The 27502-nt window shown below is 37.5% G+C and overlaps 1 protein-coding gene across 6 annotated transcripts in view; it reads left to right on the plus strand.

Moving 5' to 3' along the window:
* LOC108701460 (partitioning defective 3 homolog B) overlaps positions 1-27502 on the plus strand; it is a 653761-nt gene that overhangs the window by 357033 nt on the left and 269226 nt on the right. For all 6 annotated transcript variants that reach the window (XM_018236176.2, XM_018236179.2, XM_041576955.1 and 3 more), the window contains exon 18: positions 22011-22106. In XM_018236176.2, the coding sequence (XP_018091665.1) occupies positions 22011-22106 (96 nt within the window). The remainder of the gene's footprint in view (positions 1-22010; positions 22107-27502) is intronic.

Genomic DNA, 27502 nt, shown 5'->3' on the forward strand with positions numbered 1-27502 from the left:
TAATAATAAATGAAAACCAACTGCAAATTGTCTCAGAATATCACTGTCTACATCATATTAAAACATTAACTGAAAGGTGAACAAACCCCTTTAACAAAGCTAATCACTAACTGGTTGCTTTGGGTTAGTGTCCAGGTACAATGTTTTTAACAAATCATAAAGTCCTCTGCAAAACAAGCCAGCTCAGCTGTTTTACTAGTTGTGCCCTTCACACTCACAATTGTTATATTGCTATTTACTGTGCGGAGTAGCTAAGTACTTTATACTTAAAATGGGTTCTGTTTCCCAACATAAATGAAAGTGCTTGCACATCGTAGCAGTGAAAACTGGCTTTACATATGGTTTTCTCCATGCACAGGATGCTGGGGTCAAAAAACAAACTTCTGGGATGTGTCAGAGGAAGAAGAAAACCAGATGAGAAATCACTGTAGAACGGGAAGATTGCGAACACCTAAGGTCACATAATACAAGTAGACCTGGTTTGCATGGGATTACTCCTGCAGGCCTTGTTCATCACAGGATTTCTGTCATTATTTCCCCTTAGGAAACCTATTCAATCATAGAGAAGCTGACTGCGCTGTTATCCGTATCCTGTAGGGATTCTTTTACAGCTATATTTGAATTATCATAAGAACGTGTACATTCTCATTGAAGGGGGAAATTAGACTGTAACATCTTCTAACATTGATTCTAATGCATGGACATTGGGATCAATCAAATATTATTCCCATGTCTGATATTTGCTTTCAGTATTCTTACTGCACTGGGCCTGCAAAAGATAACTGTTAACTGGTTGCTATAGGTGACTGGACTGAAGCATATTTTGACCATTGCCATATCATATGCCCCCATGAACTTCATATAAATAAAAAATTATTTCTAAATTATAAATGATGTTCATTGTCTGGCCACTGACATTATGGGCTTCCTTGCAGAAAATGTTTGGTGTGATTCTTATCAATGCTATAAGGGAAAGTTGCACCATGTTACAAATGGTTAGTAGATGATGTCTCATGCTCCCGTCTCCTATATAGACTTCATTATAGGTTCTCCAGTGTTCTGTTTAGTACAACCTGATAGTAATGTTGTTGCTTCAGTTAATATAACCTGTGTAGCTCAGCCCTAATGTAACAGAATATTTTTAGAAGTTGAATCTATTCTTCATTTTTCATCATTTTATCAATATTACTGAAAGCCACAATGTGGCATCGCATCATGGGGGAAATGTATTAAGGTTCGAGTTGTTTTTTCCATTAAAATTTGAATTGTATTGGAGATATTCGATATTAAACCCCGACCCTTGAAATAGCTTGAACACCAATCAGTTTGACTTTTCAGGTTGCAGGACTTGAACGCGCAGAATCGTTTTTTTGCCATTCAAGTTTTTTCTTAAGTAAGATACCATTCGAGGTTCAAGATCATTCGAGTTCATTCAAGGAAAAAAAGACTTTTAACACTCGACCTTTGATAAATCAGCCCCCGCTTGTCTTCATTTCCAGGTGATGCAGGTCCATTGTGATGCTATCACACTTTCCATGGATATAAACATGGAGCAGGAACTTCGTTATGATTCTCGTTCTGCTTTTGCCTTAACAGTTCAAGTAGAGTCAATGATTCCTACATTGAAGCAAAGGAAAATAAGAACAGTGACACATTGCACTCAGAGCAAGAGCATGAGGTGTAGCAGTTTCTACTTCCAATTTGCAAACACAAATGTTACATTTATTTCTAATTTCCCATAAGAACTAGTGCATGAAGCTCAGTACCTGTAGCTAAGTCTGTAACTCCCCTCTCCCTCCTGATCTGTGTGCTCAGTAATGCTGAAAAGAATGTGGGCACTCTCTTGTCATTTGTTTTGTATCTAAATCCTGATAATCTTGATTTTCTCTTCCTTATGTGACCCATTTAGCAATTACAGTGCTGTCTCCCTCCTCCTTGCCCTTATGATGTATTGCTTTAGTGTCTGAGTGGAAAATCCAGTCTTTGTTGCATCATATTATTTTACACCAAACCCATTCTTGGCTCAGGTGGATGCTATTCCTTTGTGGGTCTTCCAATTCTCAAAAGTATTGAACCTGATCCTAAGTAGTCGCCAGCTACAACAGCGCTGCTTAAGAACCTTTACTTGCCAGGCTATAAATATATTTAGTGAATACAATGAGTGTTTGCATAGGGGGATTCATTACAAACATATGTTGACCATACCCTGATGCTTTGCTTAATGGTTTGCGGTAATTGTGAACATCCCAGATCTGGGAGAAGAGATCATGCTTATGTAATGTTGCTCAACATCAAAAGCCATTTTTATTCTGTCTATAAAATGATATTTCCTGGACTATATCCCAACAGGTGTATCCTGTGTATTGTATAGTGTTTTCTCACCTTTTCACTTTCCACTGCAAGCATGATACACTATGTATGTTTGTTCTTCCATTCAATTACATGATTTATTATTCCATAAATCAGGGATAGCTTAGTAACCATTTACTGTCAAAATCATTACTTATTTTAAAATATAGCAGACTTATAGACAATATTTATACTATATAATATAGGTGCACAGAAGCACCTCAATTTTGATAAAAATGGGTTATTCATGGTTGACTATTGCCAGTGCTTACATACATTTTCTGTTATATTTTACAATTATGTTTATAGATATTAAAATGATTTCTGTATCTTAGCTGGAATGGAAGCTGCACTTGCATACCCACAAAATGCAAGCAATTTATAAAAACAATACTGAAATGTTATTAAAATTGTTTAGAAAGCATCATAATATTTAGGGGCAGTGAAAAAACTCTGAAAGTAAAAGCTGACGAGGTTGTTTAGAAGTCAATGGAATGTTCTCCGACAACTTTATTTATTTACTTTCCCAGCTTATTAAAACATTTGAGATTTTCAGGCTCGTTGAAAATGAATGCGACAATTAGATTCTCACTGGCATGCAACTTTTTCCCCCACGTGCACAAGTTTTGTCGGCACTTTTTTTCCTCGTCCGCCTTTTTGGATTTTCACAAACTCGGATTTTGATAAATCCTTTGATAAATCCCTTAGAGGCACATTTATTAAAGGTCAGAGTTCGAATTCATGTGAGTTTTTTTAAAACTCTATTAAATTTGAATATACTCGAAATTCGACTTTTTTTATCAAAAAATTTGAATAGCTAAAACTCGGACGAATTTTACCGACTCGAAAACTTGAATCGAATTTGAATAGAATTCCTTTTTCGGAGGTATCCAATATGCTTTAATGAAGGCATATATTTTCAAGAGTGCCTAAATGTAGGCAATACATGAATTGACATTGGCTGGTAGCTCAGCTACTATTTGCCATCTGAGTTCTAAGTCTGGTAGACTGAACATTTATAGAACAATATTGGTCTGAGGTGCCAATCTTTTACACATGGGCTCTCTACGTAATTTGATAATAGGCTTGCTGATTGCATTACTCTCAATCGGATATCTGCTTATTTTGTGACCCCACCAAACGAATGCAATCATGCAACCTAACTATGCATGGCAAGCTTTAATACTGACACCAGGGAAAATATCTCACTTCATTAAAACAATCCAAGAATGACCAACAAATCTTCCTCACCAAAGCTAGATACATCAATGAGGCACACTAGAAAGATTTAAAGGAGAAGGAAAGGTTAAAACTAAGTAAGCCTTATCAGAAAGGTCCATCTAAAGATACCAGTAAACCCCCAAAGTAGTGCTGCTCTGAGTCCCCTGTCAAAAGAAAAACTGAATTTCTTTCCTTCTATTATGTACTCATGGGCTTCTGTATCAGACTTCCTGCCTTCAGCTTAAACCTCATTGCCCTGGGCAAGAGAATGCTCAGTTTGCTCCTCTCCCCCCACCCTCCCTTCTCTACTGTAATCTGAGCCCAGAGCAGGGAGAGACTCAGGCAGGAAGTGATGTCACACCATGTAAATACTGCAGCTGCTATCCTAAACAAACAGAGAGTTTCTAGAGCTTTTTACTCAGGTATGGTAAAGCATTCTACAGAATAATGTTATTATAAAAAATATATCGGGAACGGTCCAATTCCTATGACGGACGAATGGCTAGTGTCAGAGGGTTGATATTTGTCACCCCCGCCCTCTACGACGCCATAACGCTATAAGGCCTAAGGCAGGATGGACTACAAGGACATATGGTCTACTGTGGACAATGGTCAATCATATAGCTTATACTAGGCCATACAAACAAAAGATCATCACTCTGTTACTTAAATTCCAGAGTGTCAGCATAACGCCAGTCTGTCTGGTGTGGCCCCCTCCTGCAGACGTGCTGCTCAAATTACTTGAAATACCACAATGGCCTTGGTTAGCCATAGCTGATTGCGAGGCTGTGGACCGTTGGAGCAAGGCACAGTATGTTACCACATTCCGTTGATAACATGTAAGACTAAGTAAATCATTTAGACATTAATTGTACAAGGAGGAGTCAGACTATGTATGGTATTGGCATACTCACATTTGTTATCACCACCATCTATGACATCAAAATGGGTATATAAACTTATGTTATATGGGAGTATCCTTGGAAAGCATTCGGGTACCACCTAGGTGACACACGACTACTTCCCCAGGCAAAACCTATTGTCTTGTATTTTGGACACAATAAACTACATTTATAGGACAATGGTCAATCATATAGCTTATACTAGGCCATACAAACAAAAGATCATCACTCTGTTACTTAAATTCCAGAGTGTCAGCATAACGCCAGTCTGTCTGGTGTGGCCCCCTCCTGCAGACGTGCTGCTCAAATTACTTGAAATACCACAATGGCCTTGGTTAGCCATAGCTGATTGCGAGGCTGTGGACCGTTGGAGCAAGGCACAGTATGTTACCACATTCCGTTGATAACATGTAAGACTAAGTAAATCATTTAGACATTAATTGTACAAGGAGGAGTCAGACTATGTATGGTATTGGCATACTCACATTTGTTATCACCACCATCTATGACATCAAAATGGGTATATAAACTTATGTTATATGGGAGTATCCTTGGAAAGCATTCGGGTACCACCTAGGTGACACACGACTACTTCCCCAGGCAAAACCTATTGTCTTGTATTTTGGACACAATAAACTACCTCATTGTATTTGAACTTGCACTATTTCGTGGTTTTGCTTTACGTACGAGGTCATAGAGGTAGAAATATATTAACAATAAATATAGAATTCTAGCTTGCACTATTGCAGCTAATCTATTGGCAATAAAATGCCTCCGTAGCTTTCCTTCTCCTTTAATGCCACAATTGGATGTTTGTCCAATCAGGAGTTTACAAAGACAAGTCACAGCACTAAAGTAAGTATATTTAGCTCAAGCAAAATCCATGAGAAATCTGTTAGACCCACACACGCTGTATATTGGCAGAAACCTCTCTAAAATGTGCAAATTTTGTGGGTCTTTGCTATACCTAAAGCTAGCACAGACACGGTATTTAACGTAAAACTTACTTTTTGATTTCACATATTGTTTAATCTATCATAATCCCAAAATGGAAGTTTTACATTCAAAACAGATGCAGAACCCCCAAGTGTTGTATCATATGTTACACAGACAGCTTGGCAAAGTCCCATTTGTTATGCCCTTATTGATCTGTAGGTCATGCGTGACTGGAGTAGGCTAAGGATATAACGTAGACCTATTATTACTCTGATGAGTAATACACATGTGGAATTGCACACCCATGGGCTATCCTCTGTCCACAGATTAGCACACAGTTTGTGGACTCTCACTAAATTATTACCAGCAATTTGCTTTATTATGTATGTTACTTGGCATTATAAATATATATTGTTCTCCATCTAACATATGATATTCTGACAAATAATTCAATACTTGATGCCAGAGTATTCACCTTGTACTGTTAGTTTGCTTGTGCCCATTATCACACTGTTTATTTTTTTACATAATCATTTACATTAGTAAGTGCTTAATATAAATCAGGCTTCCTTTCTCAGATTTTTTTATTACATTACTTGAAGTGAACCTTTGCGTGAAAAACAGTTCACAGAATTATGACATCAATTAATGTTGATTTTGTATATAATTTTATAAATAAAGTCTTAGGTATTAACATTTGCTATTCTAACAGGACAAAAAGAAATACAAGTGCCATAAAATCTTATGCTAAGCTGCGTTGTCTAACTTATACACCAATGGTATTTTTAAGAATTTTAAGAAATTGGGTTATGCAGTTTGCTTCAGTTCAGGAATCAAATGAGACTGTTTGCATTTGTTATACTAACTTAGTAAACTAGTTAATTCTACCTGAAAATTGTTTTGTATAGGTTACTGGAATATATAGATGCCTAGGGGCAAATTTACCTACCTCTGAAGTTGCGCCAGCGTTGGCTATGCAGCACTTCGCCAGGCGTAGATTCGACAGGGCTGCGCACATTCACGAAGATCCAAAGTTGTGTACAAGTTTCCAATCGTTTGCGAAGTTGTGCTAGCAATATTATGATCAGCGGTTCGAAGTTACTCTAGCGATGGCAAATACGGCGTCCAGTTAAAGTACAATGGCCGTAAATGCAGCAGCAAACACATTACACTACACAAGGCCAGGGAACCTTAATAAATGTGTTCTAATGCCCTACACATGTGCCCACAGTATAGTTTAGGTGCCATATGTTATCAAATGTAGGGGGGAAGGAGGGTACCCTAAAAAAAATTTCGATCTTTTTCAGCATATCACCCTATAAAAAGTAAAAGAAAAAAAAAGAATCAGCTGTTTTTGGACCAATCCCTATCTACTCTATTGCACTTCGCCTGGTCTGAGGTGGCGAAGTAACGTCTGGCGATAGAGGTAGCGTTTATGAAAGTCCGCAACATAGTGAATCAGCACAGTTACGTCCCTTTGCCAGAGCGCAACTTCGCATGGCGTAAGGGTGCAAAGTAGCGCTAGAGTATTATATACTTAAATTGATTGCGCAAGGTGTCTCTCCAATTTGAAATGGCCTAATTGGAGGTGTCCACATATACTTTTCAAAATTTCAACAAAACCAGATGGGACTTATCCTCCAATAGTATGGGCCCAATTATTTGCAAAATACACACATAATCGTATTAAGGAGTAAAGATAAAAGGCAATATTTATTTAACTACCATGCCACAGATACTTAAAACCATTTAAAATAAATAAAAAACAGCGCTGCGCTGGGTTCAGGGATCCCTTTAACCCCAAATAACCACTTATAAAGAGGACTCCTCTATGTAGGATTTGGTGGAAATTTGATTATGTCTAGGTGGCTCAACAGCCAGTATTCCAATCAAGCGTTAGTAGATACACATGTAAATCCAATTGTTCATGTGAGGGAACGAAAGTGCATCCTTATAATTCACATCCGCAAGATATTGCAGAGAAGAAAATCCTGGTTATATAACACTGAATAGCGTGCTGCAGCTTAGTGAAGGTTACTATCTCCCGCGGGTACAATAGTCCCCGTGATGGTTTGCGGTGCAAAGCCAGTATATCAGGTTTAATGTCTTTGCGGGTAACTGGATTTGCCAATGTCTACTGTCCCATCCATATATTTACAGCCGCCTATTGCTCTCAGTGGCCAGCTGAGAGGTTGCGGCTTCGTGATACTGCGATCACTGACAGTCACCGTATTGTGCCAGCCCAGGTGTAACAGTTATCCCGGCTATCACCAGACCCGAAAATAAAGGTATACAGACCACGTGTCTTTGAGAGTTTTTCACCCGATAATTTCCGCGTTCCATCAACTGGCAGGAGATCTTCTGTCTGCGCACTTAAGTTCTGTTTCGCCACTCAACGTGGCTTTGTCTCTTGACAAAGCCACGTTGAGTGGCGAAACAGCTGTCGAGGCACAGCGCTGACACTGAGTCGTTTGGGATACCCTGCTCCCCTATTTTGGGAACTTAAGTGCGCAGACAGAAGATCTCCTGCCAGTTGATGGAACGCGGAAATTATCGGGTGAAAAACTCTCAAAGACACGTGGTCTGTATACCTTTATTTTCGGGTCTGGTGATAGCCGGGATAACTGTTACACCTGGGCTGGCACAATACGGTGACTGTCAGTGATCGCAGTATCACGAAGCCGCAACCTCTCAGCTGGCCACTGAGAGCAATAGGCGGCTGTAAATATATGGATGGGACAGTAGACATTGGCAAATCCAGTTACCCGCAAAGACATTAAACCTGATATACTGGCTTTGCACCGCAAACCATCACGGGGACTATTGTACCCGCGGGAGATAGTAACCTTCACTAAGCTGCAGCACGCTATTCAGTGTTATATAACCAGGATTTTCTTCTCTGCAATATCTTGCGGATGTGAATTATAAGGATGCACTTTCGTTCCCTCACATGAACAATTGGATTTACATGTGTATCTACTAACGCTTGATTGGAATACTGGCTGTTGAGCCACCTAGACATAATCAAATTTCCACCAAATCCTACATAGAGGAGTCCTCTTTATAAGTGGTTATTTGGGGTTAAAGGGATCCCTGAACCCAGCGCAGCGCTGTTTTTTATTTATTTTAAATGGTTTTAAGTATCTGTGGCATGGTAGTTAAATAAATATTGCCTTTTATCTTTGCTCCTTAATACGATTATGTGTGTATTTTGCAAATAATTGGGCCCATACTATTGGAGGATAAGTCCCATCTGGTTTTGTTGAAATTAGCGCTAGAGTATGTCACTTCGCTAGCGAATTTATGCCAGCCCCCGTAAAGTAGTGAATTTTCACCCTTTAGTAAATTAGCCACCTAAACTTTAACCTTAAAAAAAAAACAGCATTCCATAGTTCTCCTGGTTGCTACAGATCAGCTTTTGGCTACAGTTTCTCTTAATTTAAGCACTTAAAATAGGACTCAAAAAGCTATAAAATAGAGACCGGGGTCCGTTAACTAAAGCACAGTAAAAATATGCGCACAAAATATAGACAAATTTATCTTCCAATATGTTTTCACCGGTTTACTAACCTGCGAATTTCCTTACGCAAGAATATGTGTTTGCCAGTTATCGCATTCACTGAAAATAACGCTACGTACATATTAATACCTGGTTTACTAAACAGTGAAATGTACGAAAGACAAAATAAATGCCAGAATATTCGCAAAATTTTACCGCCATCTATATAATGCCAGTAAATTATTTTTTCGCCAGAAAATTCTCAAGCGGACAGGAAATATCCCATAACACCTTGTTTTACCCATCATTCTGTGACTGTTGCCATTCCTGGCAGGAGAAGAGAGAAGTGACAGGATAATCAAAGATGTTTTGGATTATTCTTTTGTCTGCTGCTACAGCAGCTTTTTAAGGTGAAAGACGATTTATTATGGCTAGGAGGGACCAAAGGCTTTGTCAGCCTAGATTAAACTACATTTATATGATGCACACAGATTGATTGGTTAAACTTGTTAATGAATTTTTTTTTATTATTATATTGGCAGGGGGTAAGTCTTGTGACTGGATGTATTGAAATGTGGATTTATATGATGCATACATGTTTGATTGGGAGAAATCTGTTTACCATGTTGTTGATAATATCTATAAAGTTTAGCAGTTTTGAAGATACTTATCTTTCCATAAATCATGGCATAATAAACGCCATGAAACAAGATTATTTTATAGCATAAATATTCTCAAACTTAATTTGCGGGCAGAAAATTCGCAACTCGCTAAAATTACCGCTAACGTAAGCTGGTTCATTAACGTAGTTACCACAAGTGATCGCAATGACTCCTGAGTGCATCGCTGTTTAGTAAACTTAGTCGCTGCGTATATTTTGGCTGAAAAATAATTGCAGCGATAACATGCGGAAACATATTGTCAAATTTACCGTGCTTTAGTAAACGGACCCCATAGACCAATATACGTTTTCTGTATCTTTATTTACTGATGAATTTTGTCACAAAAAAACAATGTAGTGGTGTTGGGTAGATAAACTTTGGCTGAGATTTAACTATGTCTCTTGTGCCAAGCAGCTCATACTGACCCTGGCTTTCATAACTTTCCCCCTTCAATACTAGCATTTTTGTTTCCCGAATGCATGGGGCCCTCCATAGCATACTGTATTCTAACTTTTTTCCCTGGCTGTTATTCATGTTTTACATGCATGGTCTAGACATGGAAAATATATTAATTCATGGTATGGGCAGATGGCTCTCAACAAGCAGACAGCTCTGTTTGAGGTGTTGGAAGAACAATAAGCTATTAACATCTAGCCTCTCATTAAGGAAGGCAGGAAAAGAAATAAAATGTAGGAAAAAAGAATGTAATTTTCAATTGCCTAGTTAAAATCTTATGATAAAACTATTACTGCTCATATCATCTTTATCTATAGTTCTGCAATAGCCTAAAATACACAAATAAGCACTTCATAATATACAAAAAAACAAATAAATACAGGTATGGGATCAATGATGCAGAAACCCATTCTCCAGAAAGATTTAAATTAAGGGAAGGCAATCTATCCTAGACTAAATTTTAATCAAGTAGTTAAAGTTTTCCAAAAATGAATTCCTCTTTTTCTGTAATAATAAAACAGTACCTGTACCTTGTACTTGATCCCAACTAAGATATAATTGCTGTAATCCTTATTGGAGGCAAAACAATCCTATTGGGTTTATTTAACGTTTAGCAATTTTTTAGCAGATGTAAAGTATGGAGATCCAAATTACAGAAAGACCCCTTATTTGGAAACCCCCAGGTCCTGAGCATTCTAGATAACAGGTCCCATACCTGTGCAAAAAATATATAAAATAGAATAAAATATTAACATCTCCTGCTTTACTTGTAGCCTTCAGCTTTGAGCCTTTGTATGGCCCTGTAACTCATACTTGAGTATTTTAAATAGTGGGTGCATGTTTCCATATATATCTGTGACAACAGTAAGGGCAAAGTGTTGATCCATTACATGCAATGGTTTTGCATGAGAACTCTCGATGATGGCATATAGTATTTTTGGAAACCTACTAGTAAGTATTCAGCTTATATTCTGCCCTCTGTTATTGAATTTATGCCATAAATAATTATACAGGGAGCAATAATTTGGTCAGCTAAGATGTGGAAGTGTATTGATTCAGTCAAAGTTCAAAACATGATTTTTACACTGCACTAATTATGTACCGATTTCATTGCATTTTTGTTCTACAACATAGTTGCTTTTTGAATGTGATGTTTTAAAAATGGCATGCTAATAAGAACTAAATGTAAATGTAACTGTGAAAAACTTTAAAAACTTTGTTACAAAACACATGACTATGAAGATTTTCCTTCATCCAGGTCATGGTATATCTAGTATAGGTAAATCTTAAAACAACTGGACTTGCTGAGTAATCAATGAAGATGTTTCACTACTCATCCGAGCAGCTTCTTCAGTTCAACTGACTGGTGTTTGAAGTTCTCGGCATATAAACTCTTCCACTAATCCAATCACAATGGCACATTGTACCTCTTCAAAGAGGTGACATCTGAAGAAATTCACAGAGGTGTTGATTCTGTGTAGTTACTGTGATAGGATCGGATGAGTAGTGAAACGTCTTCAATGATTGCTCAGCAAGTCCAGTTGTTTTTAGAGTTACAAAACATAATTTCTGCACTCCTCAGCTTGTATTAGGGCAAACTAGGCTCGCCAGAAGGAGGAAGCACTAAAATGAATTGTTTAAGAGAACATTGTTTGTAAACGGCAGGGTTGAATTGATCTGTCTCATTTCCTAGTCATTTGTAGTAACATATGTATGTAGACTAGTTTTCTGGTTGATTATTAACACACACGTGATATATTTGTGAGATGATTTGAAATACTGAAGACACGTTAACTCATTGGAAATAACAACACCCGGTTATTGCTGTGCCACTTGGCACTTCTGTCATGACATGTCTGGCAAATCATCAGCTAAATCCAAAGCGCACTCATGATGAAAAAGTGTTGGAAAATACAGGAAATAAACAAGAAAAAGAGAGGGAACATTAAAACCCTTGGTGAACGTGATACCAAAGTAGTCACATAGAAGAACGATACCTTCACAATCACTGCATTTCTTCAAAAGGGGTATATCGACAATTATCCTAGCCACAAGTCATAGTCAACTCATTCTATCACAATGGAGTGCAAGGATGTTTGAAATTCCATATGATACCTTGTGGTGGATAATGGATCTATATAAATAAATAAAAATACCTCTCTAAATTAGTTTCAGTGTATGACTATGGTCTTCAGTGCTCGCTAGTTCCCAGCCATACAACTTTGGATGTCATAAGTGCCCCTGAGCTTAGCAAATTTAAGAAGGAGAACTACAGTATTCTCCTGTGACAGTTTAAAAGGACAATCACTCTTCTGCCTGTAGGTCTTATAAATCCCTTTTATAGCTTTCTTTAAAGATCAAATAGTACGCCAGTTCATAAGATCAGACATATCCAAATAAAGTTTTATGTATAGAATAGTCCGATGTTATACTTAATTTGATAATCTATTATATTTTATGGCAATAAGCAATATTAATTTGAAAGCACATAGTTAAATTAAAGACGCAAACAAAAATAGAGATTTTTATTTATGGAGAGAAATCCCAGTAAACATATGCTACACCAAGCAGGTGCAAAAAACACATAGCATAACCACAAAGATTCACGGTCATTTATTTTCACTAGATCAAAAGGGAAAGGGGCTCAAGTTCAACAGTGACCCCGTCCTTCATCAGTATCACAGAGTGCTGATGGGTTTCCTCTTGCGTGTTCATTCAACATCTCCTGGTCAGTTCTCTCAGCACTACAGCTGGGTAGTCTTTGAAGAAGTCACTGCATTCATATGGAAAACCCTGAGAGCTGTGGAATAACGTTTTCGCTGTTTTTCCCACAAAATATTTTTTTAATACAACATTTTGTTTCCCTTTTACATCCTTTAAATGTGTAGTAACAAAGTGTTTTCTCTGTATACACAATCTCTACTAAAGAGTACTTCTATTGCCTGTGCTAAAAGAAAGTGTTGCTATAGGGTAGGACTACACGGACGTTTTCGGCGGGATCCAACGCACTGCGAGAAAACGCATGCGACGGAAATAAGGTAAGTGAATGCATTGTCGGATGAAGTCGCAGCGTCTGTATCCGATAGTCGTGTCGCGTCGGATCATCCAACAATGCATTCACTTACCTTAATTCAGTCGCATGCCTTTCGTCGCAGCATGTCGGATTGCGCTGAAAACGTCCGTGTAATCCTACCCTTAGGTAATCTGGTGGTCAAAATGCCTAAAATCACCTGTCATAGCTTAAAATTCATGGTTGCAAAGCTGCTCTTGAACCTTCAGTCATAATGTAATAACAATGGTTTCCAGACACAATAATGTTTTCTTTTTTACAGATTACAAATACTGCAGTAAAATTATAGGTAGCCTCTAATAAGGCAATGCACTAGTCATCATCTGGCCCTTAGGAATCATCAGGAGTTTGGCCAGAATTTTCACTGAAAAATGTTTTCAGTGGAAATTTTCACTTCTAGGCTTGCCATTCATTTTTCCATCCATATTGCTCTGGGTACATCCAGCTTTAGGTTATCATCATCTCCTTTTTTTTTTACAAATACACTTGATATTTTAAACTATCATTTCAATGGAAATCAGTCATTGTATTTATATTTTTGAAAAAGAATTGGCCTTTAACATTAGTATACATATATAACACATAATAATGAGATGGCGTATTGATCTATGAAGAGAAGTTTCCTGCATCCCCTGTCTTTTGATCTTGCTTTGATACAATGCATAGAAGTAGACAGAATCCTTGAGATTTTTCTTGCCACGAGTAGAGCACGTTTCTGAATCCCCATGTTGTGACATCCTATCTGATTTTCTGGAGATGGGGTTTAGCGCCTGATTTCAGGTGGAAAATGTTGCTTTTGTGGAGGTTGTACGTATAATAAAAGATTCATAGATCTTCTGAAAAGCTTAGCACGTGTTAAGGATAGAGAGCTTTTCTAGCACAGGAAATGTCCTTGAAATCTGAGAAACTATTATACTTCTAACCTCATTTGCTTACAATTTGGAGTCATATTGGCCATCACTCTAGCGTGCATGTGAAGTTTCTTTCAGCAGGCATTAGTGCACACGTATTTCATTTTCAGTAATGACATATGTTTAATGGTAATTTATCACACTACCAGAATGCTTCTAACTGTATTTTTCTAGCATTAAGCTGCTGCATAAATTAACGTAACACACGCAGAAACTTGCAATTTGTATGCTTTTTTTTTTATAGCCCCTTCGTGGTCCTGAAATCATGCTTCATTAGTGTTTTATCTGTTTTCTGCTCACTTATCCAATTTTTTCCCTGATTTTAAGCATTTACCGAGTTTTTTTTTCTTCTCTTCTTTTGGTCCCTTCCTAGAAAGGCAGTTTATCAAATGCATCTTCCCTTTTAAGAATCAATAGCATAAACGACACTGTTTCCAATTATGGCAATTATGTGCCTTTGGTGTAATATGTTAAACACTGGGAGATGCCTTTAATTTAAGGAACTGTAAAAGCATGCTGGATATTTATGATTTTTGCATCTATTCCTCTACTCTGTTCTTAATACCTGAGTATGCTAAATGTGTTTATGCCCTTGTTATATATCTCTCAGTACAGTAATAAGATCCTTGCAGGCTGGTTATTGCAACTTAACTGATGTTGTTTCCTTATGCAAATATGGAATGTTCTAAGCCCTTCTCCTTAAGATTATAGCAAATAAAGCCATATTGGATATCTGGGTACGTCTCACACAACAGATACAATGTTGCCATGGTCACCATCCAATCATTTGTGAGATGAGAGTTCTTTCCAGATTTTTTTTTCATCCTGTGGATAATTTCTTATTGATGCTTAATAAAGCAAATGACATTATGCACATTTCAAGTTAGTCAAAATCTATTGACCTTTAAAGTGGCACTCTAAATATGCAGCGCCTGTGATGGCCAAGTCAGCAGTGTTGCGGCTGAATTTCCTCTCGCAGATCACGTCTGTGGCATTCGAGCACATGATGAAATTCATCTTTCTTGGATGTGAAGCTGTGAGGTCTGCATTCTGCAAGGCAGGCGTGACCGAGAGCTCTGCTTCTGAAAGCAAGTCCAAAATTGTAGCATGTCAGATACTGAGAAAGGTACCATTCGCTACTCACATTACCTTTTCCTTCTACAAATTGCCTTTTATGCTCTTTAAGGAAAAAGTGCTTTCTATGGTTTTTTTTTTTGAAGCTCACTGAGTAAAAGATGCTGGTAACTGATAGAATGGAATCCTGGCTCAGAAGGATCCACGTTGTCTCCAGTTCCACAAAACGATGCTCACTTATTGCTCCTGTTTGATATCTATAGAAGTTAATGTTATTCAGTGAATAAAGGATCTTAAAGGAGAATTCAACCATTTTTTAAAATAGCATTTGTTTTTTTAGATGGGGTCAGTGACCCCTATTTGAAAGCTGGAAAGAGTCAAAAGAAGAAGGTAAATATTTCAAAAACTATAAATAATGAAGATCAATTGCAAAGTTGATTAGAACTGGCCATTCTTTAACATAGTAAAAGTTATCTTAAAGGCGAATAACCCTTTTTTTAAATGCAATGTGCTTTGAAAACCTTAATTTAGGTAGGGTTATAATTCCCCTGCACAAAATTGCCTCTTAAAATTCTTGTCGGAGGATAGAGTTGCACAAAAGAACCCTAGGTCACACATACATGTAAAGAGCAAGCTGTAGTACAATTCAGGCTGCTCTGGGGATTTTCCATATGCTTCTCAGGGGGAGCCAGATGACTGCCAAGGAGATCACTGATTATGCCTCATAGTGATAAGGCTTAAGCTGGCCATAGACGCAAAGATCCGATCGTACGAATCAACGTACGATCGGACTTTCCCATCCCTCCACTAACCATTCAGATCAAAGTCTTTACCATTCCGATCAAATAAGAACAGATCACCCAATGTTCTGCCCCTGACAGCAATCGTACGATACTTATGTCTGACAACACTAGTGACAGTCTCCCTCTGAAAATCGTACGATCGGCAATACACGCAGAGATATTATCGGCAGGCGACAGAAATTTTCTAACCTGTCCGATCGACCAAACGACCGATCTTCGACGGATGAAAAATGTCGGGACTCTCCACACATGGTCCGAAAATCGTACGAATCCACGATTCGTACGATCGGATCTTTGTGTCTATGGCCAGCTTAAGCAAGGAAAGAGGTTATTTATGTCAACCATTCCAAAAACATGGTAAAATGCCTTTATTCAGCCAGCTTTACAACAATTCACACCTGCAGTGCCAGAATAAGATGCCTGGTACCACTGTGACTGATATTTCCCAGCACACAGAGCTTCAGCTAACACCTGCCTGAAGAAGTTCAGGTAAAAGTACTTTCCTTAAAGGAAAACTATACCCTGTACGATGTAGGTCTTTATAAAAATACATTGCATGAATCCGCTCATTTGTAAAACCCTGCTTCATCTAAATAAACTGTTTTTGTAAAATTATCTAATTTTAGCAGTATGTGCCATTTGGATAATCCTAAATAGAAAATTGCCATTTTAAGTACAAATGGCTGCCCCCCTGGGATCATACCATTCATTGTGCACTTAAAGCAGTGATCCCCAACCAGTAGCTCGTGAGCAACATGTTGCTCCCCAAACCCTTGGATGTTGCTCTCAGTGGCCTCAAAGCAGGTGCTTATTTTTGAATTCCTGGCTTGGAGGCAAGATTTGGTTGTATAAAAACCAGATGTACTGCCAAACAGAGTCTCCTGTAGGCTGCTAGTCCACATATGGGCTACCAATAGCCAATCACAGCGCTTATTTGGCTCCATCCAGGAACATTTTTCATGCTTGTGTTGCTCCCGAACTCTTTTTACGTCCGAATGTTGCTCATGGGTGAAAAAGGTTGGGGATCCCTGACTTAAAGAAACTGAGGACACCCATAAATGTTAGGACACATGAGCCAATTAATGGACAAAACTCTGTCATTTACTCTCACATATTTTCTAATACAGGTATAGGATCCATTATCTGGAACCCCAGAAAGCTGTGCATAGTCTCCATTATAATCAAATAATCAGAATTTTTAAAAATGATTTCCTTTTTCTCTGTAATAGTAAATCAGTAGCTTTTACTTGATCCCAACTAAGATATAATTAATCCTTATTGGAAGCAAAATATTTTTTGGGGTTTTATTTAAATTTATTCAAAAAGTGATGATATGGAGTGATATTCTGAGACAATTTGCAATTAGTTTTCATTTTTTACTATTTGTGGTTTTTGAGTTATTTAGCTTTTTTTTTTTTTTTAGAACATCTCCAGCTTGCCATTTTAGCAATCTGGTTGCGAGGGTGCCTATTACCCTAGCAACCATGCATTGATTTGAATAAGAGACTGGAATATGAGAGGCCTGAATAGAAAGAGGAGTGATAAAAAGTAGCAATAACATTACATTTGCAGCCTTACAGAGCATTTGTTTGTAGATGGGGCCAGTGACCCCCATTTGAAAGCTTGGGAGAGTCAAGAAGGCAAATAATTCAAGGACGATAAAAAATGAATAATAGAGACCAATTGAAAAGTTGCTTAAATGTAGCCATTCTATAACATACTAAAAGTTAACTTTAAGGTGAACCAGTCCTTTAAGTATTCATTCCTTAAGTGTTTTTAAATTCCCTAACCCTCTGCTGAATTGACGAAGCCTCTCAAATGAGTGGCAAAATATTTTTAGAATCACTCCAGTGCTTTAGACTTATCACTACTAGATAATTTTTTTTTTTTTATTAAGACCTGAATCAATGAAAATCTCAGACAAACGAATAATATTCTGACTGGGCTCAGTTTGCTGCTTAGGAATTGATTTATGTGTAACTCTGCTGTTATATGACAGGTCCTCAGTTTTGCTATGTGTCTGGCAAGATTCTGCCTAGTAGATCCTCATGGGACAACTAGTTACTGTATTAATCTTGATTTACAGAAGGCTAAATTATGGTGCACTGTAACTCTGAGACTACATTCTGTGTCAAATCTCACATTTGACTGCAGTGCATTTCAGGTAAGCCTGGCATGTGATCCTGTATATTTGCAGATGTGCAAGATACTTAGTACTCCGATAATCTTTTAACAGAAGGTTCAACGTTACATGCAGTGTTTTGGGTGCAGAGGTAACATTAAGCCATCTGTTCATACTACTGGGTACTGCAATTCACTTCAATACAGATTGGGACCTGTTATCCAGAATGTTTGGGAACTGGGGTATTCTGGATAATGGATCTTTCTGTAATTTGGATCTTCATACCTTAAGTCTACTAGAAAATCATGTATACATTAAATAAACCCAATAGGCTGGTTATGCTTAATAATTCTAACTTAGTTAGGGTGAAGTACAAGGTACTGTTTTATTTAATACAACAGCTGAGTAATTATTGATAATTATCCAGTTGTTTATTTTTGAATTAATTTATTAGCTATACCATGACCTGGATGAATGAAAATCTTCATAGTCGTACTGTTTTATTATTACAATGGATTTTTGGATACAATAGAGTCTATGGGAGACGGCATTTCCGTAATTCGGAACTTTCCACATAACGGTTTCCAGATAACGGATCCCACACAATTTTGGACTGTAGGATATTTGAAAAGAGAATTTTGATCAAATTTGTTATTTATAAATCGCATGTCAGAAAATATAAAAAATTTTTTTTGCTATATATACAGTAGGTATCAGTAGGTATTTTGATTGACCAAAGATTATAACTCAATTTTGTGTAGGCAGAATATAATTTCCCCAGTTCACATAATCAGCCAGAAACGTACACTCCGCTCTTTAAGAAGTGATTGAAAGCATTCCATGTATGGCTTGAGGTGCATTACCAAAACAAACTCTTAAACAATTATAAAATCTGAAATAGCGACATTGTAACAAGTATTTCTTTGCAATGCAGTGGAGTGATGATAAGTTATGTCTTTGGGTTGTGTGCTTTAGTCTTACTTTATTCTTGCTTTATTCCATATTTTCTTGCTCTTGACGCACGTTCCTAAATCAATGGGATAGAAGGTTGCGGTTGAAAATGACAGAAACACCATAGCTGTGGTTTAACAGGCTCAGCATTCACTTGTAAACACCCGTGTGTAAGAGACCTTAATTGTAAATGGTTTGTTGACAAAGAAAAAGTTGAGAGATTAATTAGAATATTCCTGTGTATAGATATCATGCTAAAAGGTAGGTTTAATGGGAGCTTACCCCCTCCACCAATATAGACATATTCCACTTATTCTCCACTTAGTTAAGTTCTATTGTTTTATAATGATCTTACTAGCAGATTAGATGGAGGCCAATGGTCCAAGTGCTACTTTTGGCATCAGGTCCCCTTTTTTTTATCTCCTTAAGTAATATATCCTCCAAGTTACTATAGCTTTCTTATTCCCTCCAATTCTAGTAACACATATATGACATCTGTGGGATTCTGCAATGACCCTTTATCTTAAAGTATGAATTTTTTTTGTGCTGAAAGATCTAAACTGTTGTGTCCATGCATCCTGCGGCATAGGTGAGGTTACAGTCCTTGAATCACTTTCAGCTTGCGCTTTGACAGCTATGCCAGATTGCAAAACAATATTATTATGTAAATGCTCTGGTCTTGCTTGGTTTAGTTACACTGTGATGTGCTAAACAGGGCTATCCGGTGACACAATGTCTGTGTGTCTGTTATACTAGTGTTAACATTTCCATGCTCCATTGCATGCTACCCAGAAATGTTTTTAGCGAGTGCTTTAAACATGACACCAAACAAATTAAAAGATGGAAAATAGATTATAAATGTGTTTTCAATTTTAGTAGGGATAGATGAGGGTGTGAAGCCTTCCAACTGCTAATGATGTCCAAAAACACTAGTGTGCTTTGAAAATTTCAGTAACCTGGGAATTTTGAGAACTGGAGGATTTTACCCAGTGGTGGACAGGACAATATTTGCATTTAGTTTCTGCTTCAAGCCTATCCTTCACGCAATATAAAGTATACAGTATATTGAAAGGGTTATCAGCATTGAAGTTAGGGTGCTTATGAGTAGTGATGGGTGAATTCCTCCCATTTCGCTTTGCCAAGAAAAACGCAAATTTCCAAAAAATCGTGAAATCGGAAAGTTCACGAAAAAAACGTGAAATTCGAAAGTTTTCACAAAAAAATCAAGCGATTCGGACGTTTTCGCAAAAAACATCGAGCAATTCTAACGTTTTTACGGAAAAATCTAGCAATTCGAACGTTTTCACAAAAAAATCAAGCAATTTGAACGTTTTCATTAAAAAAAATCTAGCAATTCGAACGTTTTCACGGAAAAAACAAGCAAATCGAATGTTTTCACTGAAAAATTTTGCAAATCTAATGTTTTCACGAATAAATTGTGGAAATTGGCGCCAGCGCATTTTCGCGGGAGAATCGTAAATGTATTCGTCGGAGGCGAAACACGGAAATTTGCCCATCACTACTTATGAGCAGATTAGGCCTTAAGAGTTTTGCCATGTCAGTATGTCTGACGAACAAACTGTAAATTTGTTATGACAACATCTTTCACATTCAAATGCAGAAACTAGATAGGTATTGTGTCTCACAAAAGATCATCCATGAATAATAGTCCTCTCTCAGATGTATATTAGGAATTTTTACTTTACAGCAGCTGGAATGTGTACATGATTACAAGACAGCTGTGTTGTATGTGTTGTTCTTCTTATGCCACGTCTAACATTTGTTGATTTTTGGGAATAATTTCCCTTTAACGTTCTAATATTGTACCTCCTAGGTGCATGCTATATATAATACATGCGCGCAGAAGGATATTTCGGGATTAGATGCATAAATTAGCCATTGACATTATTAAGCAATGGCCCCAACTTCCATGCGATACCTTTTAGCGATGTAGTTATTCATAAAATGACAAGCAGACCTTATAAATAATGAAGTGAGTTAATATGACCTGGAAGTCATAAAACAGACACATCCTTTGTGCTATAATTTGCATAGAAAGACTTTAATCACGGAGACTGGCTTCAAGCATTACCTTAACTGGGGTGTTGTGCATCTAAAGGCATCACTTTTCTCGTGCCTGGTTTGTCTTTGTGAATGCACTCCCTCTAGGCACACCACCAAGGCTTCCATATCTATCTAAATGTAATCCATTTCTTATTTTCATGAGTGACATTAAAATCAGATAAAAAAGAAATAATAAAATCAGTATAGTGCACTTGTACTAAGGCACTATACCATATGTAGAATACTACATTTAGCAGGACACACCCAGTGAGCAATATGTGTGCCATTTAAAAGCTTGTTTGGGGAAGGCCCATTGCTCAGTTTAAAGAAAATACAAAGGGGGATCATTTAATTAAGTGAAATATTTGTATAAACAAAGGGCTTCGAATTAAAACCAGGAAATGAATGGGTAATTAATTAGTCACAGGTAAGGTTTTTGAGCCTTTGCAGGAAGTAATCAAACTCAAAGCTAATATTCTCCTATAAGTCCCTTATCTCAAAGACCGAACAAATATTATGTTTCAGCAGCAAATTGCTCGGCTAGTCCTGATGACTGTATATTTTTTCTTCTTTGTTTTACTTGTTTGGCAGTGAGCAGCAGCAAGACATAGGTTTGTGCTCTGTGGTATTTGGAGGAGATTAAAATTAACAGCTTTTGTGCTCCTCTTCTTTTAGTGAATTAAATTGCTCTGTGCCACCAAAACAGCTCAGTATCTAAATATAGAAATCTGTTTTTTTTATACTGGAAAGTACATTTGCATACAGAGTTTATTCAAAATGACACTTTAGAAGAATCCACAACTGCCTGCTGATGTTTTCTTAGCATATCTATCTACTGCATCCTGCCTTTAATACAGGATATAGAATATGTTGACAAAGGGCAGAATCCCATATATACTCGTACTGCAAAAGCAGCCAGGCCAATGTATTCGGAAAATGTGTAACTAAATCTGTTTCCTGAGCCTCAGTCTCTTCCTTTGTTCCCATCAGGCTTATTAAGAAGAAAGAAGAGAAAGGTAACCAAAAGCAAAGCATGCTGAAAGAGGAGGAAAATGAAGTTGAAAAAATGAAGGAAGAACGTGAAAGGTAAAAAGAAAGTCAGGACCATGCTCCGTGTTAAAATAGATTCTCATTACAGAATTATCTCTTTGACAAGTGGAAGGCAAAATAGAGTTTCTTCTACAGAGATAAGTCCTGTGTTCTAGGGTTCTAGAGAGGCTAATAATGCCGCACCATCTTTGTCTGCACGTTTTCATGACATCTGGAGAAAGGCTGAGTGTATTGCTTTACATTTGGGTTCCTCTTATTCACCTGCAATATGTGACATCTAGAGACAAAGAAAAATGAAGCTTACAATACTTTTGCAATTGCTATGACCATTAGTGATTTGCAGGTCAGGAAACACTCAGCCCCTACCCAACCCTAACCCACAGAATGTTGCCACTGTAGGACCCGCACCCAACCTGTATCCAAGTTTTTCCACTCCGTACACTGCTTCTCAAGACAGGGAATTTTCAAAAGCAGAGGTGGAGTGTATTTCCCCAATCCAACCCATACCCAACCTGAACCCATAATAGTGGGCCAAATTTCAACCCAAACCTGCCTGATTTTGGGTCAACCCACAAATCACTAATCACATTGCTCTTATACGGCTATTATATAAAAACATGCACACTACTGCGACTACCACTAACTCTGGTCTGACTCCAGACTGCTGCATACACATTTATTTGTACATTTGTGTTATTCCAAAGTACAGTTTATTAGTAAATTGCATATTTTTGGCCTACAGTAGACCTATAGTTTATGGGATCATTCATCACTTGATCAGTCAAACAGCAGAGCACACAGCAGGCCATAAATTAAGTATTGCATGGCACAGGTCAGCTCTCAGATTTAAAGCTGGAAAAACTTTGCATGCTGTTGAAGTTTTTCTGTGAGGATTGAAAAGCAGTCTTATAAATTAAACAGTAAATCAAGGAGCACGGTTTGATCTATGGGCTTTTAGTTTAGAAATAAACTCGCTATCTTTTGTTGCGATAACAAAATTTTATGCTCAGATAAATTGCTATAAATTCTGAGAGTATGTGGTCTATTTTTCTTTTTCATGGAACACGTTTGTTCATTGAATAAATACACTTCATGAATATGTAGAGGGAATAATGTAACCCCCTATTTTAAAATAAAAGGCTTCATGCCTTGATACAGGTCATGGAATCCAAAGCAGGAGTATGTTATTTTTTATTTTACGACAGTTTTAATGCACCAATTGTCACCGATGACATCACTAAGCTCTTTACGTGCACAAGAAGTGCTGCGAAATTTGTCTTTAATAGGAAGGGGTCTGCAGAACAACTTTCAGTTGTGTGTATGTATGACTGCAGGACATTTTTTTTTCTTGCTGTAAATCCCTTGTGTCCAGCATTGGAAACATTGGAGTGTACCGTGACTGTTGCAGCTGTTCAGATCAGCATTGTAAAACATGTGTATACAGTGTTCACTTAGGTGCTTGCCAGTTAACAGACCATGTTTTGTTCTCTGAAAATACTTTAATTTATTAATAGCACTCTGACAAGGAAAGAAAAATGTGTGCCATCTGCTATAGAACCAGACTGGATAGTCACTGGAAAGTATCTTGTGTGGCTTGTTTGTGACTTAACAGTGCAGCAGCTTCATGCTACGGCAAGTTTATACCTTTCAAAAGGGGTTATTTAATAAGTTTGATCCAGGTCCAATCACCTTTAGCAGCCACTTAGCAGGTAACATTTATCAGACCCCTGATTAAAGGACGAGTAACATCAAAAACATTTTTTTTAAAAAAAATTGTTAGGATACCTGAAAAAAAAAAACACCAACACAAATTAAACTTTAAAATCGCACAGCCTTTATTATGAAATTACTTTCCAAAGCTCCTCTTCAGAAAAGGCAACACGGTGATCCATCACGCGGCGCTCGATTTCTCCTCCCTGTCTTCCTTATAGGAGAGAGCCAGGGAGGAGAAATCGAGCCATGCGCGATAGATAGTCGGTGTTGGCATTTCTGAAGAGGAGCGCAAGTGGAGTTTCGGTAAGTTGTTTTTTTAATAAAAACTGTGTGATGTTAAAGTTTAATTAGTCTTGGTGTTTTGTTTTTTTTCCGTGGTACACTAATGAATTGTTTTAAAAAAAAAAAAATTTATGTTTACTGGTCCTTTTAAAACAAACATGGTTGCCATGGTTTACTGCATCTGGACAAAGGTTGTGTATTTTATTACATATGGTGGATGTTAAATACAACCTTAAATTTGGCTTAAAGCAGTTGTTCACCTTTGAATTAACTTTTAGTATGATGTGGAGAGTGATATTCGGAGACAACTTGCAATTGGTTTTCATTTAGCTTTTTATTCAATTTAATATTTATGCAGCTCTCCAGTTAGAAATGTCAGCAATCTGGTTGGTAGGGTCCACATTACCCTAGCAACCATGCTTTGATTTGAATACAAGAATGGGAGAGGACCTGAATAGAAAGATGAGTGATAAAACATAGAAATAACAATACATTTGTAGCCTAACAGAGCATTCGTTTTCGTTTTTTTAGATAGGGTCAGTGACCCCCATTTGAAAGCTGGAAAGAGGCAATAGAACAAAGCAAATAACTTAAAAAAAAGTCAAATATAAATAATGAAGACCAGTTGCAAAATTGCTAGGAATTGGACATAGCATAACATACTAAAATGTACCTCAAAGGTGCACCACCCCTTTGACAGGAATCAATTATAGATTTATTATTTCTCATAACGGCTATGGAAAGATCTTTTTCTTTCTTCGTAAAGACCTTTTTTACAAAGGTATACTATTACAAAAATAAAATTGTGTTCATGAGATGGGCCTAATTATTCTCACAACGTTTTTTCCAAAGATGTGCTGCCTAGTGATAGAGAGGGTCTGCAGACAACGTTAACTCATCTCTGGCCGATTTCATGTTTGGCAACAGCACCAGTTGCTTCAGCAGATATGACAGGGGTCAATGAGAGCTCTGTTCTAATGGCACGTATCATGTATGTGCTTTAATTTCATCTTCTGTTTCACGGTTATTTCAAAACACACAGAAATCAAACACACAGGCAATAGCAAGTTTGTGCAAAAATGTACTTTTCTGTTTGTATTTTGGTATTGTTATTCTCCAAGCACATGATTAAACACCTTAGGGGCCCCTACCAACAATTTTCAATTGCTAACAAACCCCTACCAGGCTTATGTTCAACATGCAGAGCAGGGCACACAATGCTGGTGCCCCTCCAGAACTTTGTATGAGGTGTGAACGTGTGAACAAGATGGGCACTTTCAGTCTTGGGGTTATCACTTGTCAAGATTTGACCCTGACAGCCCAGTTTTCAGAAGAGGTGTCTAGGTCAAGACAATCTGTCCAGTTTTCCAAATAAGGGCAGGATCTCCCCTGATTGACATGGCATTCAGCCAATTGCTGATCACCACATCATAGCCCCACCCATGTAACAGCCTCACCCACAGTCTCATTTCCCCACCCCTATGCCATCATGTTCCGCCCCCTGCCTTGATTGTGAATTGCACAAAGGTGCAGTGCAGGAGTTTATAGTCTGAATTTGAGGTGTAAACAATGCAGGGGCCAGTTAATCTCAGTACTGATACTTTTAAAAGTTCACACAAGGTAAGAAGTCACTCACAGCAGGCAGACTCACATGGGGGGCTCGTTACATGTTTGGGATGCGGCCAATTGCTGGCTGCCAGTTGGACAGCACTAGTATAGAATATACTGTAAGTACAGATGGGGAAAACACTTTTGAGTTCAAAGGAGCTAACTTAATCAGACTCTGGTACAGATTAGTTCTAGGACATGGAAATGTACAAGAAAATGAGCAGAAAACAGAGCAAGTCAGTCATCCTTTATAAGAGCTTGCTGTTTTTAAACGATTTTGCTCTTTTGTTCTGGATTTGTAATGCCCTGTGCCATAACTGCACTGCCGTGAAACAATGTAGAAATCACATCATTTCATCCAAAAACACATGATCTGCATTTTTCTGCTGTTCGACAGCTAGATCCACCATGTAATGCCAATTTGGCACCCTGTCTACCCAGGTACCATAGAGCACAATCACTTTGCTGCTGGTAATGTAATTGCAGGTTATTCAGTATAGCAAAGGCTCGTGTTAAATGCACAATTCAGATTAGCAGTATTGACACTGCATCTATTCATTTATAAATATCTCAGCCCTGTTTTATGGTGGATTGTTATTAGTACTTAAGTTTCCGTTTAAAGTTATACAGATATGGTATCTGCTATCCAGAATACTCAGGACATAGGGTTTTCTGTATAAATTTCCAGATCTTCATAACTTAAGTCTACTAGACATTCATTTAAATAATTAATGGCTTTGCTTCCAATAAGGATTAATTATATCTTAGTTTGGATCAAGTACAAGGTACTGTTTTATTATTAGAAAGAAAAAGAAAACCATTTTTAAATATTTGAATTATTTGGATAAAATAATTTGAAATGTATGAATTAGAAGGTATAAGGGACATCATATTCATTGGCCAATGGTTAATTTATTTGTGCCTCTTTTCCTTTTGAAAAACATGTGATTTGAGTTGAATAGTGCTGAACACAGTAAAATAGATTGTCATGGGTATGGAACTGAAAACAGTAGATAATTATTGCAAACTGAAAAAAGTTATTCACCTTTAAGATGATAGAAAAGATATGAGAAACTGGAAATGTAAGATCTCCAGCATTTAACTTGTGCCCTGCGATCAGCAGCCCCAATCAGGAGGTGGAAAATAACCTTGCCAAAACAAAGATGGCCTATGGTGCATTTTAATGAGAGGTCATGGTATGAAAATTCAGACAACTAACCAATGAGACCAATTATTAGAGGTTTTTATTGTTTCTTTGCTTAGCTGTTCATAGGACTTAAAAGGGCAGCACGTCTGAGCTCACCACTAAAATTCATTATCTAACAACCCATTAGAGCTCAAGTTCCCTTCTTAATGCCGCTATCGGTCTGTAATGGTGCCTAAGTTATGCGAAGCATTATTGGTAATTGTTTTTCATTAACCTTTTGTCTCCATGCAGCTACTGTAATACAGAATGCATCTTCAAATGGCGATTAATGTGCTTGAAGTTAAAATACTGACCTTCTGTTGAAAGTGTAATACCTAATGCTATGGATATTGGAAATTAGGGCGCAGTTCTACTCATAAAAGCAGACTTTGAAAAACATGTTGCATGTGACTATGCAAATATGGAAAACTCAAAGTACTTAGCTGTCATCCCAGTCAGCACTAAATGTTATCAACTTTGGCGTTTATATCATTATGGGTTTTTTGAGCAAATTAAAGGAGAAGGAAAGGCTTTTGTGCACTTGGGGGTGCCAAATGTTAAGCACCACCACGTGATTGTATTGACTTACCTGAACCCCGCGATCACCATGGAGCGATCCTCTTCTGTCTTCCTCTTTCTTCTT

Source organism: Xenopus laevis, chromosome 9_10L, assembly GCF_017654675.1.
Source record: "Xenopus laevis strain J_2021 chromosome 9_10L, Xenopus_laevis_v10.1, whole genome shotgun sequence".
Classification (NCBI taxonomy): domain Eukaryota; kingdom Metazoa; phylum Chordata; class Amphibia; order Anura; family Pipidae; genus Xenopus; species Xenopus laevis.